The sequence below is a fragment of the Oncorhynchus mykiss genome, chromosome 21 (genome assembly GCF_057628025.1).
Source record: "Oncorhynchus mykiss isolate SJ-2025 chromosome 21, ASM5762802v1, whole genome shotgun sequence".
Taxonomy (NCBI): Eukaryota; Metazoa; Chordata; class Actinopteri; order Salmoniformes; family Salmonidae; genus Oncorhynchus; species Oncorhynchus mykiss.
In genome coordinates this window covers 10365309-10385002 of record NC_143042.1, presented here as the reverse complement: position 1 = coordinate 10385002, position 19694 = coordinate 10365309, and the positions used below count along the sequence as shown (strand labels likewise).

Sequence of the window (19694 nt, the reverse complement as noted above, 5' to 3'; positions counted from 1 at the left end):
GACAACCTCGGAGAGTGGGGTCAAGGCCAGGGTCTGCCGTTGCCAACGGCGACCCTGGAGCAATTAGGGTTAAGTGCCTTGCTCAAGGTCACATCAGCATATTTTTCACCTTGTCGACCCAGATATTTGAACTAGTGACCTTTCAGTTACTGGCCCAACACTCTAACCGCTAGCTACCTGCTGCCCCTTTTACAACATCAAACAGCAACTGTTTTATCTGATAACTAATGTATGGTAACTTTTATGTCACACCACCATTATATTATTATTCTGATGATGATCAGATATAATGAACTGTCTGTTCACTCATGCTCGGTCTCTCATGTAAGTTCTTCTAATCAGTTAGTGAACACTTCTCTAAACTAAAGCTGGTGGGATTCCTCTGGTAGTGTTGTCTGTCCTCTGTGACTTTACCACCACTGTTAAATCTGAGATCAACATGTTTAATAAAGGAATATACAACATGGATCACTATCACTACTGCTGCTGTTGTCTTTCATATGGACAATATGGAGGAATACTAGCAACACTGATCTAATGCTGGACTGTACCTCCAGACTAGGAGAACCTGATACACAGAGGAAGGACAAATACTACTATCTGGATTTAAGATACAATTCATATTTGTATTATCTAGAAACAGCTAATATGAAGTGTTTGTTCTACCTGGAAGATGTTAAAGTGTATTAGTGTTGATTATGGTTCTGTATGAGTGATCTTCACTGTAACAGCTGCAGCATCACAACACAGAGAGGTTTTTGTACCAGCAGTAATAGTGATTGTATCACTGTGGTGGACTTTTGGTAGCGGCACCAGACTTGATGTTGGAAGTAAGTAAAGTCCAAATGATTTATTCCAAACTATATTTTCAACTTTTGATGTCGTGTTTCAATTTCTCTATACATTTTGACTTGATATTGAGGATTTTTCAAATTAACTTTTTTAGATGATTTAAACAAAATACACAAGGCCTACATATACTATGGCCAATTTTAATATGAATGTTATTACATCTAATCAAATTTGACCTGCCTTTAAACTATGAAAGTGATTAGCCTACATTTTAGATTAGTTGTATGAATAAACATGCTGCACCTACAGTAGTAGGAGATGTACAAGAAAAAGTCAGGTTTGGTCCATGTTAAGGAAATCAACATGAAAAACACTTTATTTCTAATTGAGTAGAATAATTCATTTCTGAAATGTATTCATACTATAGTAGAGTTAATTATTTGAACCACAGTCTAAAGAAATGAAGAGTGCCAAACATGCAGGAGGTTGTTGTACCAGCAGTAATAGGGATTGTATCACTGTGGTACACTTTTGGTAGCGGCACCAGACTAGATGTTGGAAGTAAGTAACACGCTCTTTGATATTTCTTTCTGATTCTTTTTTGGGATATTTTACTCTGTGAAACTTCGTCTATATGAATATATTGCGATTTTTCATATTTTCCTTCCTAAAAAAATATATTTTTTGTATTACTTTTGACTAAGCCTTCTTTCAAATGAAATGTTATTTAAATAACATGTTCAAATGTAGGTGTTTATTTAAATGTGTGGTTTGATGGATTGCAGAGGAGAGTTCCAGTATGATAACTATTTAATAATATGGAATAGAGTTGTTGCATTGTGTATTACTGTTTGTGTGCCATTCTTTATTTATATTTTTATTATCTTTAACTCAAATAATGTTGGTTAAATGTAGATTTTGACTGAGCCTTCTTTCAAATAACTATTTATTTAATCAAAATTATACATTTTAGGTTTAAATACATGTCTTATTTGTATAATTGCAGAATATAACTCCTAATTCTGGTATAATAACTAATGGTATTTTATATAGTATGCATCATTGTTGCATTCTGTTCATGGTAGACTTCACTGTTAGTGTGAAGACAAAGGATCTCAGTTATGGTTGTAACTGACTTCATAATCCAACATGTTTGATATGTGATGTAAATACTATGAATATGACTTGGCTGTTCTGATCAGATCCATTCCTAAACAATATCTGTATAACATGTATAACTGACACCATATGACTAGTAACTCTAGTTATTTAACCACTTTATACTTGTTTGGTTCATAAATCTGCTTTGTATCCTATTACTTTAGTGTTTTCTCCACATCTTTTAAATAATCCAACTTCTACATTCATATTTAGAGGGCATTTCCAATTCACTTTATTTGGTTGTGGACCTTAATGGAGATAATCTCTTAGTGTTGCTGTACTTGTTGTAATTACTTAGTTGATGTGTTCTGTTTGTTCCAGGTAACAGTGCCCCCACCCTCACTGTCCTGCCCCCCTCTAGTGAGGAGCTGTCCAGTACAACAACAGCCACACTGACGTGTCTGGCCAACAAGGGCTTCCCCTCAGACTGGACCTTGAGCTGGAAAGTGGACGGGACCAGCCAGAAGCAGGAGACCAGTTCTAGGGTCCTGGAGAAGGATGGCCTGTACAGCTGGAGCAGCACCCTGACTCTCACTGGCCTGGAGTGGACCAAGGCAGGAGAGGTGACCTGTGAAGCTCAGCAGAATTCCCAGACTCCAGTCACCAAGACCTTGAGGAGGGCTGACTGTTCTGGGTAGGCCCCCTAGTCACACACCCCTGTGGATAGAGGCTGCTGGTTCCTCTGCTTTGACTCTGTTCTGAGATCAGATGTTCTCTGTCTTATTGATCACTGACATGTAGACTAACAGGGGGCTTTGCTTGAGTTCATGTGTCAATCCTCTCTGTAGACTGATGTTGTATCAGTGTTAGATGTGATGTGTTCTGTTATATAACTATTAGAATCTGTAGGAATGTTTGCTTTGATGCTTTGATGAATAGATGAAAATAAAGACTTATCTTAGAAACAAATATGTTTTTGTCTCTTTCAATAATTTTACTTTAGTCTTAAATGTTGAATGACATAGAACATTTTTCATAAAGTAGGACTCACAGTTTCTATGAAAACTATCTGACCTAAACCTTATTGCTTAGTTATTTATGTTCTAACCACAACGTCATTAACAGGTAGTTCATACTAACAAAGGATACTACTATTTTCACAGATTAACAGGAGAGGTTTAGCCATTTGTAGTACAGTAGGTACTCTTTATTCATATTTCTCAGAAGTTTTTGACCTGCTTGGCTCCTAGATTTATAAATGAACATTTGATCGATATCTCACACCTGCATTTAGCTACATTTATTTAAAAAGTTGTCCACATAATATTACCAGTATCACATCTGCAAGATAGTCATAGAGTCTTCTCTACCTCTAACACCCTGGTAACAGAGTGAACATCTGGTGACATTAGAGCTCTATTCTGGGACATGCAGGACCACCCAGCTCTGTCTATGTACATTTTAGTTTCACTCCCACAACTTCCAGTCTAGCTGATGAACAGTTTCACTGCCTGAAATATCCTGGACTGGGCCAGATGTGGGGGAGTGGACTGGTTTGAACGTTTATGGTTGATTCAGGGAGGGAGACATAACAGATACATAAGTAATCAGTAATAAATGGACATCATACTTAAATTAGATATGTGCATAAACAAGTCTCATATTTGAGCCCAGCATCATGTCTCATTCACTAATGTAACAGTCAGTAACCTGCTCATAAAGATAGTTCATATAATGCTAGATGATCACATCACATGTTTGGTTGTGAGGTTCATATGGAGATTCTATTTATGGTGCGGATGCTGATGTAACATCACCTCACTTGAATATGGACTGATATTGTGTGTGTTTAATAGCATCAAATAACATTTATAGGTGTACTTTCAGACTGTGACAAATATAATGAGTCAACCATGAAATTATGATGATGATGGTGGTGAGGATGATACTGTTGATGACGATGGAGAACATGTGATCTGAATGAAGGTTTCTAACGTTATTCAAAGTTTCGTCACTGATCAGTGTTCCATGTCACTGTCTCTTCTCCCTCAGTCACTGTACAGTCTGACTGAGTTAGGTTTTTGTACGGCTCTGTATCACTGTGTGAACACCCAGACACTGTTGGGGTAGTGTAAACTCTGACAGTAGTAATCTCCTGCATCTTCAGCCTGGACTCCACTGATGGTCAGAGTGAAGTCAGTCCCAGATCCACTACCACTGAATCTAGATGGAGTCCCAGTGAACTTGTTGTTTATCTGATAAATGAGGAGTTTAGGAGCTTCTCCAGGTCTCTGTTGGTACCAGTGCAGATAATTACTGTATATACCACTGCTGAGTTTACAGCCAATGTTGACCGTCTCTCCATTGCCATCAGCTTTCACTGCAGGTGTCTGAGTCAGAGTGTACTGTCCTCTGGATTCTGAATATTGAATGGTGAGAGAAACAAACAAAACATATCTGAAATGATGTAATGAATACGTTATTATGAGATAATCATGCATTACTTACTCAATTATTGTTACTTAGATAATCATAATTCTTATACCTTGTATGTAGAAGACAAGTGTCCAGATGAAGATGGTGATGAAAGCCATGGTTGTTGTGGGTTCTGTTGTCATGAAGAACAGCTCTCAGTCATGAAGTGTTCAACTCACAGGGATATAAACACTATTAGAGCAGTGGAGCAGATGCATTATGCAAATGAATGTTTCAAATCTTTATCAGTTTCCAAGTAGGCTCCCATCAGAATATATTTTGTCCCGTATGAGCTTTCTTTTAGAATAACTAGGCGGTGCTTATATTTGTCCTATTTCACGCATGTGTAAATGAAAAATGTTTATGTTTTTATATCCCAACTCCCCCTGAGACAGCCTCAGAGAGTGGGGTCAAGGCCAGGATCTGCCATTATCAACTGCGACCCTGGAGCAATTAGGGTTAAGTGCCTTGCTAAAGGGAACATCGACAGATGTTTCACCGTGTCGGCCTGGGGATTTGAACAAGCAACCTTTCGGCTACTAGCGCAACGCTCTAACCGCTAGCTACATGTCGCCCCTTTAACATCATCAAACAGCAACTGTTTTATCAGATAACTAATGTATGGTAACTTTTATGTCACACTACCATTATATTGTTATTCTGATGATGATCAGATATAATGAACTGTCTGTTCACTCATGCTCGTTCTCTCATGTAAGTTCCTCTAATCAGTTAGTGAACACTTCTCTAAACTAAAGCTGGTAGGATTCCTCTGGTAGTGTTATCTGTCCTCTGTGACTTTACCACCACTGTTAAATCTGAGATCAACATGTTTAATAAAGGAATATACAACATGGATCACTATCACTACTGCTGCTGCTGTTGTCTTTCATATGGACAATATGGAGGAATACTAGCAACACTGATCTAATGCTGGACTGTACCTCCAGACTAGAAGAACCTGATACACAGAGGAAGGAAAAATGACTCATATCTGGATTTAAGATACAATTCATATTTGTATTATCTAGAAACAGCTAATATGAAGTGTTTGTTCTACCTGGAAGATGTTAAAGTGTATCTGTGTTGATTATGATTCTGTATGAGTGATCTTCACTGTAACAGCTGCAGCATCACAACACAGAGAGGTTTTTGTACCAGCAGTAATAGTGTAATGAACACGATGGGAGACAGAGAGCTGGTTTCAATGCAGGGCGCAGCAGGTGTTTGTTTGTAAAGGACAACAGGAGGAGGCAGGTAGCTGTGTCCAGGGACAGGCAGAAGGTCATACACAGGGGTCCAAAAAGGCAACAGTACAGGCAGCGACAAGGCTAGGAATGTAGTCCGGGAGAGCAGGCAAGAGGTTGATAACAGGAAATCCGTTAGGCTGAAGTACAGGCAGGGAATAGGCAACAGGCATCGTTAGTGAGGCAGGCCAAAAACTATCATACACAGGACTGAATACGGGACAAACAGAGCTCTGAATAGAAGTGTGTCACAAAACAAACAATACCTCACAATGACGGGGTGAAAAGAACAGAACTAAGTAGTGTGTGTAAATGACATACAGGTGTGTGAATAGAATTCAGGTGATTGAGGTCTGGACAGTGAGCTAGAGGGGATCTAGGTGTTTGAGAGTGTGAGTTGGAAAGTGAGCTGCGTTCAGGGGATCTATGTGTTTGAGAGTGTGAGTTGGAAGCAGACGTTACAAATAGGGATTGTATCACAGTGGTACACTTTTGGTAGCGGCACCAGGCTAGATGTTGGAAGTAAGTAAACAGCAAAATGTATCATTTTATTCACTTTTGTTGTCGTGAGTCAATACTTTTGAATGAGCCTTCTTTCAAATAACATTTTATTGAATCAAAATGCTAAATTATAAGTTTGTATGTATGGTTTGTATGATTGCAGACTATAACTCCCAATTCTGGTATAATAACTAATAGTATTGTATATAGTATTCATCATTGTTGCATTGTGTTCATGGTAGACTTCACTGTTAGTGTGAAGACAAAGGGTCTCAGTTATGGTTGTAACTGACTTGATAATCCAACATGGATGATATGTGATGTAAATACTATTAATATGACTTGGCTGTTCTGATCAGATCCATTCCTAAACAATATCTGTATAACATGTATAACTGACACCATATGACTAGTAACTCTAGTTATTTAACCACTTTATACTTGTTTGGACCAAGGCAGGAGAGGTGACCTGTGAAGCCCAGCAGAAATCCCAGGCTGTTGGTTCCTCTGCTTTGACTGTTCTGTTCTGTTCTGAGATCAGATGTTCTCTGCCTTATTGATCACTGACATGTAGACTAACAGGGGGCTTTGCTTGAGTTCATGTGTCAATCCTCTCTGTAGACTGAGATTGAATCGGTGTTAGATTTGATGAATTCTGTTTTTTTACTGTTAGATACTGTAGGAATGTTTGCTTTGATGCTTTGATGAATAGATGAAAATAAAGATTTCCCTTTGGAACACATATTTCTGTCTCTTTTAATAATTTGACTGCAGTCTTAAATGTTGTTGAATGGTATAGACATACAGTAATCAAGCCTGATTCACAGTTTCCTTGAAAACTATCAGGCCTGAATGTCATTGCTTAGTTATTTATGTTCTCACTTGAAACCACATCATCTTCAACCAGCAAATCAAATCAAAACAAATGTTACTAATCACATGCGCCGAATACAACAGACCTTACAGAGAAATGCTTACTTACGAGAGCCCTAACCAACAACACAGCTTTAAAAATACGGATAAGAGATAAAAGTAACAAGTAATTAAAGAGCAGCAGTAAAATAACAATAGTTAGACTATATACAGGGGGGAACCGATACAGACCTTCTGCCTATTGGCTGTCTCGTCATTGTCGGTGATCAGGCCTACCAATGTTGTGTCGTCGGCAAACTTAATTTATGGTGTTGGCATCATGCTTGGCCATGCAGTCATGGGTGAACAGGGAGTACAGGAGGTGACTGAGCACGCACCCCTGAGGGGTCCTCGTGCTGAGAATCAGTGTTGCAGATGTGTTGTTACCTACCCTTACCACCTGGGGGCTGCCCGTCAGGTTGTCTAGGATCCAGTTGCAAAGGGAAGTGTTTATTCCCATGGTCCTTAGCTTATTAATGAGCTTTGAGGGCACTATGGTGTTGAAAGATGAGCTGTAGTCAATGAATAGCATTCTCACATAAGTGTTCCTTTTGTCCAGGTGGGAAAGGGCAGTGTGGAGTGCAATAGAGATTGCATCATCTGTGGATCTGTTGGGGCGGTATGCAAATTAGAGTGGGTCTAGGGTTGCTGGGATGATGGTGTAGATGTGAGCCGTGACCAGCCTTTCAAAGCAATTCATGGCTACAGATGTGAGTGCTACGAGTTGGTAGTCCTTTAGGCAGGTTACCTTAGTGTTTTTGGGCACAGTCACTATGGTGGTCTGCTTGAAACATGTTGGTATTACAGACTCAGACAGAGAGAGGTTGAAAGTGTCAGTGAAGAGACTTGCCAGTTGGTCAGCGCATGCTCGCAGTACACGTCCTGGTAAAAATGTTGACCTGTTTAAAGGTCTTACTCACATCGGCTGCAGAGAGCATGATCACACAGCCTTCCATGACAGTTGGTGCTCTCATGCATGTTTCAATGTTATTTGCCTCGAAGCGAGCATAGAAGTTATTTAGCTCATCTGGTAGGCTCGTGTCACTGTGCAGCTCTCGGCTGTGCTTCCGTTTGTAGTCTGTAATGGTTTGCAAGTACTGCCACATCCGTCTAGCGTCAGAGCCAGGGAGGTACAATTCGATCTTAGTCCTGTATTGACGCTTTGCCAATTTGATGGTTTGTCGGATGGCATAGCAGGATTTCTTATGAGCTTCCGGGTTAGAGTCCTGCTCCTTGAAAGCGGAAGCTCTAGCCTTTAGCTCAGTGCGAATGTTGCCTGCAATCCATGGTTTCTGGTTAGGGTTTGTACATACGGTCACTGTGAGGATGACGTCATCAATGCACTTATTGATTAAGCCAATGACAGATGTGGTGTACTCCTCAATGCCACTGAAGGAATCCCGGAACATATTCCAGTCTGTGCCAGCAAACAGTCCTGTTGCTTAGAATCTGCTTCATCTGACCACGTTTTTATTGATCAAGTCACTGATGCTTCCTGCTTTAATTTTAGCTTGTACGCAGGAATCAGGAGGATAGAATTATGGTCAGATTTGCCAAAAGGAGGGCGAGGGAGGGTTTTGCATGCGTCTCTGTATGCGGAGTAAAGATGGTCCAGAGGTCTTTTTCCCCTTGTTGCACATTTAACAGGAGAGGTCTAGATACTACAATGTTAACAGATTAACAGGAGAGGTTTAGATACTACAATGTTAACAGATTGACAGGAGAGGTCTAGATACTACAATGTTAACAGATTAACAGGAGAGGTCTAGATACTACAATGTTAACAGATTAACAGGAGAGGTCTAGATACTACAATGTTAACAGATTAACAGGAGAGGTCTAGATACTACAATGTTAACAGATTAACAGGAGAGGTCTAGATACTACAATGATAACAGATTAACAGGAGAGGTCTAGATACTACAATGTTAACAGGTTAACAGGAGAGGTCTAGAAACTACCATGTTAACAGATTAAATCAAATCAAATTTATTTATATAGCCCTTCGTACATCAGCTGATATCTCAAAGTGCTGTACAGAAACCCAGCCTAAAACCCTAAACAGCAAGGAATGCAGGTGTAGAAGCACGGTGGCTAGGAAAAACTCCCTAGAAAGGCCAAAACCTAGGAAGAAACCTAGAGAGGAACCAGGCTATGTGGGGTGGCCAGTCCTCTTCTGGCTGTGCCGGGTGGAGATTATAACAGAACATGGTCAAGATGTTCAAATGTTCATAAATGACCAGCATGGTCGAATAATAATAAGGCAGAACAGTTGAAACTGGAGCAGCAGCACAGTCAGGTGGACTGGGGACAGCAAGGAGTCATCATGTCAGGTAGTCCTGGGGCATGGTCCTAGGGCTCAGGTCCTCCGAGAGAGAGAAATAGAGAAGGAGAGAATTAGAGAACGCACACTTAGATTCACACAGGACACCGAATAGGACAGGAGAAGTACTCCAGATATAACAAACTGACCCTAGCCCCCCGACACATAAACTACTGCAGCATAAATACTGGAGGCTGAGACAGGAGGGGTCTTGATACTACAATGTTAACAGGTTAACAGGAGAGGTCTAGATACTACAATGTTAACAGGTTAACAGGAGAGGTCTTGATACTACAATGTTAACAGGTTAACAGGAGATGTCTTGATACTACAATGTTAACAGGTTAACAGGAGATGTCTAGATACTACAATGTTAACAGGTTAACAGGATAGGTCTAGATAGTACGTTACCAGATTAACAGGAGAGGTCTAGATACTACAATGTTAACAGAATAAGTCTAGATACTACAATGTTAACAGATTAACAGGAGAGGTCTAGATACTACAATGTTAACATATTAACAGGAGAGGTCTAGATACTACAATGTTAACAGATCAACAGGAGAAGTCTACATACTACAATGTTAAAAGGTTAACAGATGAGGTCTAGATACTACAATGTTAACAGATTAACAGGAGAGGTCTACATACTACAATATTAACATATTAACAGGAGAGGTCAAGATACTACAATGTTAACAGATTAACAGGAGAGGTCTAGATACTACAATGTTAACATATTAACAGGAGAGGTCTAGATACTACAATGTTAACAGGTTAACAGGAGAGGTCTAGATACTACAATGTTAACAGGTTAACAGATGAGGTCTAGATACTACAATGTTAACAGATTTACAGGAGAGGTCTAGATAATACAATGTTAACAGATTAACAGGAGAGGTCTAGATACTACAATGTTAACAGATTAACAGGAGAGGTCTAGATACTACAATGTTAACATATTAACAGGAGAGGTCTAGATAATACAATGTTAACAGGTTAACAGGAGAGGTCTAGATACTACAATGTTAACAGGTTAACAGATGAGGTCTAGATACTACAATGTTAACAGATTAACAGGAGAGGTCTAGATAATACAATGTTAACAGATTAACAGGAGAGGTCTAGACACTACAATGTTAACAGATTAACAGGAGAGGTCTAGATACTACCATGTTAACAGATTAACAGGAGAGGTCTAGATACTACAATGTTAACAGATTGACAGGAGAGGTCTATAGATACTACAATGTTAACAGGTTAACGGGATAGGTCTAGATAGTACGTTACCAGATTACCAGGAGAGGTCTAGATACTACCATGTTAACAGATTAATAGGAGAGGTCTAGATAATACAATGTTAACGTGTTAACAGGAGAGGTCTAGATACTACCATGTTAACAGATTAAAAGGAGAGGTCTTGATACTACAATGTTAACAGGTTAACAGGAGAGGTCGAGATACTACAATGTTAACAGGTTAACAGGAGAGGTATTGATACTACAATGTTAACAGGTTAACAGGAGAGGTCTTGATACTACAATGTTAACAGGTTAACAGGAGATGTCTAGATACTTCAATGTTAACAGATTAACAGGAGAGGTCTTGATACTACAATGTTAACAGATTAACAGGAGAGGTCTAGATACTACAATGTTAACAGATTAACAGGAGAGGTCTAGATACTACAATGTTAACAGATTAACAGGAGAGGTCTAGATACTACAATGTTAACAGGTTAACAGAATAGGTCTAGATAGTACGTTACCAGATTAACAGGAGAGGTCTAGATACTACAATGTTAACAGATTAACAGGAGAGGTCTTGATACTACAATGTTAACAGATTAACAGGAGAGGTCTTGATACTACAATGTTAACAGGTTAACAGGAGATGTCTTGATACTACAATGTCGACAGGTTAACAGGATAGGTCTTGATACTACAATGTTAACAGGTTAACAGGAGAGGTCAAGATACTACAATGTTAACAGGTTAACAGGAGAGGTATTGATACTACAATGTTAACAGGTTAACAGGAGAGGTCTAGATACTACAAAATTAACAGATTAACAGGAAAGGTCTTGATACTACAATGTTAACAGGTTAACAGGAGATGTCTAGATACTTCAATGTTAACAGATTAACAGTAGAGGTCTTGATACTACAATGTTAACAGGTTAACAGGAGAGGTCGAGATACTACAATGTTAACAGGTTAACAGGAGAGGTATTGATACTACAATGTTAACAGGTTAACAGGAGAGGTCTAGATACTACAATGTTAACAGATTAACAGGAAAGGTCTTGATACTACAATGTTAACAGGTTAACAGGAGATGTCTAGATACTTCAATGTTAACAGGTTGACAGATGAGGTCTAGATACTACAATGTTAACAGATTAACAGGAGAGGTCTAGATACTAAAATGTTAACAGATTAACAGGAGAGGTCTAGATACTACAATGTTAACAGATTAACAGGAGAAGTCTACATACTACAATGTTAAAAGGTTAACAGATGAGGTCTAGATACTACAATGTTAACAGATTTACAGGAGAGGTCTACATACTACAATTTTAACAGGTTAACAGGATAGGTCTAGATAGTACGTTACCAGATTAACAGGAGAGGTCTAGATACTACAATGTTAACAGAAGAGGTCTAGATACTACAATGTTAACAGATTAACAGGAGAGGTCTTGATACTACAATGTTAACAGGTTAACAGGAGAGGTCTAGATACTTCAATGTTAAGAGATTAACAGGAGAGGTCTAGATACTACAATGTTAACAGATTAACAGGAGAGGTCTAGATACTACAATGTTAACAGATTAACAGGAGAGGTCTAGATACTACAATGTTAACAGATTAACAGGAGAGGTCTAGATACTACAATGTTAACAGATTAATAGGAGAGGTCTAGATACTACAATGTTAACAGATTAACAGGAGAGTTCTAGATACTACAATGTTAACAGATTAACAGGAGAGGTCTAGATAATACAATGTTAACAGATTAACAGGAGAGGTCTAGACACACACTGTAGATGGTACTCCTTACTCATTTTTCTTGGACTGTTTTTTACCTGCTTGATTTATAGACTCATAAAGACAGTAAACTAATGTTATTGAACATTTGATCAATATCTTGGACTCTCAACAATGTGATCACACCTACATTAAGCTACATTTGTTTTACAAGATCCACATAATATAACCAGTATCACAGCTTCACGATAGTCATAGTCTTCTCTATCTCCAACCCTCTGGGGACAGTGTGAACATCTGGTAACAGTGCTGCTCTATTCTGGGACAAGCATAACCACCCAGCCCATGTAAATCTCAGTTTCACTCCCACAGCTACCAGTCTAGTAGTTAGACTGGGACATATATGAGTGACTGGTTTAAACCTCTATGGTGGATTCAGGTTAGTTACAATTACAGATATTATGACAGATCAAATGTATATTATTCAAACATATTTCATGTTTGAGCCCAGCATCATGTCTCATTCACAGATGTAACAGACCTGCTCATCAAGATAGTTCATATATTGCTCGATGATCACATCACATGTTTGGTTGTGAGGTTCATATGGAGATTCGATTTATGGGGCTGATGCTGATGTAACATCACCATTGTTCATTTTTTACATCTGTGGATCTGACTCTGATTATGAACAGGTAATGTGTGTTTTAAAACTTCATATAACTTTTATAAGTGAACTTCACGACCATGACAATAAATATGTGTTGTGATGATATGTGATGAGGTTGATGGGGAACTTGTGATCTGAATGATGCTTTGTAAACATACTCAAAGTTGACCTCCTCTACTGATCAGTGTTCCATGTCACTGTCTACCCCTCAGCACCTGGGATAAATTTACATTATAGACACCATCACTGATATATTTAGCTCAGTGTAATTTAGTTCAGTCAGTGTTCCATGTCAATGTCTATTCCTCCTCAGCACCTGCAGTAGGTCCCAGCTGTATCAGTACAGTCACTGTGCAGTCTGACTGAGGGAGGTTTTTGTACGGCTCTATATCACTGTGTGAACCACCGAGTGCTACCTGGAAAGTGTAAACTCTGACAGTAGTAATCTCCTGCATCTTCAGCCTGGACTCCACTGATGGTCAGAGTGAAGTCACTCCCAGATCCACTGCCACTGAATCTAGATGGAGTCCCAGACTGAAGTGTTGTAGCATAGTAAATAAGGAGTTTAGGAGCTCCTCCAGGTTTCTGTAGGTACCAGGCTAGATAGTAACCACCGTGAACATCACTGCTGGTTTTACAGTTCAGAGAGACTGTCTGTTCTGGGAGAACAACTTTCACTACCGGAGTCTGTGTCACAACGTACTGTCCTCTGGATTCTGAAAAATATAGTAAAAGCATTTGTATGAATTAAATATTACATATAGTAATGAATAGTTCTGAATAGAAATATTAACATTGATACATGTAAACACTGTAGATTTAATTCATTTTCAACAATACATTCTCAAAATTGTAACCTTGTATGTAGAAAACAAATGTCCAGATGAAGATGGTGATGAAAGCCATGGTTGTTGTGGGTTCTGTTGTCATGAAGAACAGATCTCAGTCATCAAGTGTTCAACTCACAGGGATATAAACACTCTTAGAGCAGTGGAGCAGATGCATTATGCAAATTAATGTTTCAAATCTATTTCAGGTTCCAAGTAGTTTCCCATCAGAATACATTTTGAGATTTATTTTATAATAATTAGGTGGGTAATTAAATTTGTCTTATTTCACACTGTTTTATGCCCAAGTGTGAATTGGAATTATTTATTTTTGCATATCCCAACTCCCCCTGAGACAACCTTGGAGAGTGGGGTCAAGGCCAGGGTCTGCCGTTGCCAACGGCGACCCTGGAGCAATTAGGGTTAAGTGCCTTGCTCAAGGTCACATCAGCATATTTTTCACCTTGTCGACCCAGATATTTGAACTAGTGACCTTTCAGTTACTGGCCCAACACTCTAACCGCTAGCTACCTGCTGCCCCTTTTACAACATCAAACAGCAACTGTTTTATCTGATAACTAATGTATGGTAACTTTTATGTCACACCACCATTATATTTTGTTCTGATGATGATCAGATATAATGAACTGTCTGTTCACTCATGCTCGGTCTCTCATGTAAGTTCCTCTAATCAGTTAGTGAACACTTCTCTAAACTAAAGCTGGTAGGATTCCTCTGGTAGTGTTGTCTGTCCTCTGTGACTTTACCACCACTGTTAAATGTGAGATCAGCATGTTTAATAAAGGAATATACAACATGGATCACTATCACTACTGCTGCTGTTGTCTTTCATATGGACAATATGGAGGAATACTAGCAACACTGATCTAATGCTGGACTGTACCTCCAGACTAGGAGAACCTGATACACAGAGGAAGGAAAAATTAACTATTTATTCAAGTTTTGATGTTGTGTTTCAATTTCTCTATACGTTTTGACTTGATATTGAGGATTTTTCAACTTAACTATTTTAGATGATTTATACAAAATACAAAAGGCCTACACATACTATGGCCAATTTGAATATGAATGTTATTACATCTAACCAAATTTGACCTGCCTTTAAACTATGAAAGTGATTTGCCTACATTTTAGATTAGTTGTATGAATAAACATGCTGCACCTACAGTAGTAGGAGATGTACAAGAAAAAGTCAGTTTTGGTCCATGTTAAGGAAATCAACATGAAAAACACTTTATTTCTAATTGAGTAGAATAATTCATTTCTGAAATGTATTCATACTATAGTAGAGTTAATTATTTGAACCACAGTCTAATGAAATGAAGAGTGCCAAACATGCAGGAGGTTGTTGTACAAGCAGTAATAGGGATTGTATCACTGTGGTACACTTTTGGTAGCGGCACCAGACTAGATGTTGGAAGTAAGTAACACGCTCTTTGATATTTCTTTCTGATTCTTTTTGGGGGTATTTTACTCTGTGAAACTTCGTCTATATGAATATATTGCGATTTTTCATATTTTCCTTCCTAAAAAAATATATTTTTTGTATTACTTTTGACAAAGCCTTCTTTCAAATGAAATGTTATTTAAATAACATGTTCAAATGTAGGTGTTTAGTTAAATGTGTGGTTTGATGGATTGCAGAGGAGAGTTCCAGTATGATAACTATTTAATAATACGGAATATAGTTGTTGCATTGTGTATTACTGTTTGTGTGCCATTTTTTATTTATATTTTTATTATCTTTAACTCAAATATTTTTGGTTAAATGTAGATTTTGAATGAGCCTTCTTTCAAATAAATATTTATTGACTCAAAATGATAAATTGTAGGTTTATTTGAATGTCTGATTTGTAAAATTGCATAATATTACACCTAATTGTGGTATAAAAACGAATAGTATTGTATATAGTATTCATCATTGTTGCGTTGTATTGATGGTAGACTTCACTGTTAGTGTGAAGACAAAGACAAAGAATATGAGTAGGTTGTTCTGATCAGATCCATTCCTAAACAATATCTGTATAACATGTATAACTGACACCATATGACTAGTAACTCTAGTTATTTAACCACTTTATACTTGTTTGGTTCATAAATCTGCTTTGTATCAATTATTTTAGTGTTTTCTCCACATCTTTTAAATAATCCAACTTCTACATTCATATTTAGAGGGCATTTCCAATTCACTTTATTTGGTTGTGGACCTTAATGGAGATAATCTCTTAGTGTTGCTGAACTTGTTGTAATTACTTAGTTGATGTATTCTGTTTGTTCCAGGTAACAGTGCCCCCACCCTCACCATCCTGCCCCCCTCTAGTGAGGAGCTGTCCAGTACAACAACAGCCACACTGACGTGTCTGGCAAACAAGGGCTTCCCCTCAGACTGGACCATAAGATGGAAAGTGGACGGGACCAGCCAGAAGCAGGAGACCAGTTCTAGGGTCCTGGAGAAGGATGGCCTGTACAGCTGGAGCAGCACCCTGACTCTCACTGGCCTGGAGTGGACCAAGGCAGGAGAGGTGACCTGTGAAGCTCAGCAGAATTCCCAGACTCCAGTCACCAAGACCTTGAGGAGGGCTGACTGTTAGGCCCCCTAGTCACACACCCCTGTGGAGAGAGGCTGCTGGTTCCTCTGCTTTGACTCTGTTCTGAGATCAGATGTTCTCTGTCTTTTGATCACTGACATGTCGAGTAACAGGGGGCTTTGCTTGAGTTCATGCGTCAGTCCTCTCTGTAGACTGAGATTGAATCGGTATTAGATTTGATGAGTTCTGTTTTGTTACTATTAGATACTGTAGGAATGTTTGCTTTGATGCTTTGATGAATAGATGAAAATAAAGATTTCCCTTTGGAACACATATTTCTGTCTCTTTTAATAATTTGACTGCAGTCTTAAATGTTGTTGAATGGTATAGACATACAGTAATCAAGCCTGATTCACAGTTTCCTTGAAAACTATCAGGCCTGAATGTCATTGCTTAGTTATTTATGTTCTCACTTGAAACCACATCATCTTCAACCAGCAAATCAAATCAAAACAAATGTTACTAATCACATGCGCCGAATACAACAGACCTTACAGAGAAATGCTTACTTACGAGAGCCCTAACCAACAACACAGCTTTAAAAGTACGGATAAGAGATAAAAGTAACAAGTAATTAAAGAGCAGCAGTAAAATAACAATAGTTAGACTATATACAGGGGGGAACCGATACAGAGTCAATGTGCGGTGGCACCGGTTAGTTGAGGTAGTATGTACATGTAGGTAGAGTTATTAAAGTGACTATGCATAGATGACAACAGAGTAGCGGTGGTGTGAAGAGGGGGAGAGGGGGGGAATGCAAATTGTCTGGGTAGCCATTTGACTAGATGTTCAGGAGTCTTATGGCTTGGGGGTAGAAGCTGTTAAGAAGCCTCTTGGACCTAGACGTGGCGCTCCGGTACTGCTTGCCATGCTGTAGCAGAGAGAACAGTCTATGACTAGGGTGGTGTTTAGTCCCATAGTCCTTAGCTTATTGATGAGCTTTGAGGGCACTATGGTGTTGAAAGCTGAGCTGTAGTCAATTAATAGAATTCTCACATAGGTGTTCCTTTTGTCCAGGTGGGAAAGGGCAGTGTGGAGAGCAATAGCGATTGTATCATCTGTGGATCTGTTGGGGCGGTATGCAAATTGGAGTGGGTTTAGGGTTGCTGGGATGATGTTGTAGATGTGAGCCATGACCAGCCTTTCAAAGCACTTCATGGCTACAGACGTGAGTGCTACCGGTTGGTAGGCAGGTTACCTTAGTGATCTTGGGCACAGTCACTATGGTGGTCTGCTTGAAACATGTTGGTATTACAGACTCAGACAGGGAGAGGTTGAAAGTGTCAGTGAAGAGACTTGCCAGTTGGTCAGTGCATGCTCGCAGTACACGTCCTGGTAATCCGTCTGGCCCTGCGGCCTTAAAAATGTTGACCTGTTTAAAGGTCTTACTGACATCGGCTGCAGAGAGCATGATCACACAGCCTTCCATGACAGTTGGTGCTCTCATGCATGTTTCAATGTTATTTGCCTCGAAGCGAGCATAGAAGTAGTTTAGCTCATCTGGTAGGCTTGTGTCACTGTGCAGCTCTCGGCTGTGCTTCCGTTTGTAGTCTGTAATGGTTTGCAAGTCCTGCCACATCCGTCTAGTGTCAGAGCCAGTGTAGTACGATTCGATCTTAGTCCTGTATTGACGCTTTGCCTGTTTGATGGTTTGTCGGATGGCATAGCGGGATTTCTTTTAAGCTTCCGGGTTAGAGTCCCGCTCCTTGAAAGTGACAGCTCAAGCCATTAGCTCAGTGCAGATGCTGCCTGTAATCCATGGCTTCTGGTAGGGATATGTTTATTTTTTTCACCTTTATTTAACCAGGTAGGCTAGCTGAGAACATGTTCTCATGTTCAACTGCGACCTGGCCAAGATAAAGGATAGCAATTCGACACATACAACAACACAGAGTTACACATGGAATAAACAAAACATAGTCAATAATACAGTAGAACAAAAGAAAACTAAAAGTATATATACAGTGAGTGCAAATGAGGTAAGATAAGGGAGTTAAGGCAATAAATAGGCCATGGTGGTGAAGTAATTACAATATAGCAATTAAAACACTGGAATGGTAGATGTGCAGAAGATGAATGTGCAAGTAGGGATACTGGTGTGCAAAGGACCAAGATAAATAAATAAATATTGTATGGGGATGAGGTGGGTTAGATAGAAAAGCTCTTTATAGATGGGCTATGTACAGGTGCAGTGATCTGTGAGCTGCTCTGACAGCTGGTGCTTAAAGCTAGTGAGGGAGATATGAGTCTCCAGCTTCAGAGATTTTTGCAGTTCGTTCCAGTCATTGGCAGCAGAGAACTGGAAGGAAAGACGACCAAAGGAGGAATTGGCTTTGGGGGTGACCAGTGAGATATACCTGCTGGAGCGCTTGCTACGAGTGGGTGCTGCTATGGTGACCAGTGAGCTGAGATAAGGTGGGGCTTTACCTAGCAAAGACTTGTAGATAACCTGTAGCTAGTGGGTTTGGTGACGAGTATGGAGCGAGGGCCAACCAACGAGAGCGTACAGGTCGCAATGGTGGGTAGTGTATGGGGCTTTGGTGACAAAACGGATGGCACTGTAATAGACTGCATCCAGTTTGTTGAGTAGAGTGTTGGAGGCAATTTTATAGATGACATCACCGAAGTCGAGGATCGGTAGGATGGTCAGTTTTACGAGGGTATGTTTGGCAGCATGAGTGAAGGATGCTTTGTTGTGATATAGGAAGCCAATTCTAGATTTAATTTTGGATTGGAGATGCTTAATGTGAGTCTGGAAGGAAAGTTTACAGTCTAACCAGACACCAGTATGTACGTATGGTCACTGTGGGGATGACGTCATCGATGCACTTATTGATGAAGCCAATGACTGATGCGGTGTACTCCTCAATGCCATTGATGGAATCCCGGAACATATTCCAGTCTGTGCCAGCAAACAGTCCTGTAGCTTAGAATCTGACCACTTTTTATTGATCAAGTCACTGGTGCTTCCTGCTTTAATTTGAGCTCGTAAGCAGGAATCAGGAGGATTTAATTATGGTCAGATTTGCAAAATGGAGGGCAAGGGAGAGCTTTGTATGCGTCTCTGTGTGTAGTATACAGTGGGGCAAAAAGTATTTAGTCTGCCATCAATTGTGCAAGTTCTCCCACTTAAAAATATTAGAGAGGCCTGTAATTTTCATCATAGGTACACTTCAGCTATGACACACAAAATGAGGGAAAAAAATCCAGAAAATCACATTGTAGGATTTTTAATCAATTTATTTG

General features: G+C 39.4%; 2 gene segments (V, D, J or C); both read left to right on the top strand.

The window, feature by feature from the left end:
• The first annotated feature begins 321 nt into the window (after positions 1–321).
• Positions 322–2862, top strand: LOC118942898 (Ig kappa-b4 chain C region-like). The segment is given in 2 exon segments: positions 322–1353; positions 2275–2862. Coding segments are annotated over 2 exon segments (402 nt in total).
• An 11674-nt stretch (positions 2863–14536) lies between these two features.
• Positions 14537–16721, top strand: LOC110499929 (Ig kappa-b4 chain C region-like). The segment is given in 2 exon segments: positions 14537–15280; positions 16141–16721. Coding segments are annotated over 2 exon segments (396 nt in total).
• The last annotated feature ends 2973 nt before the right edge of the window (positions 16722–19694 follow it).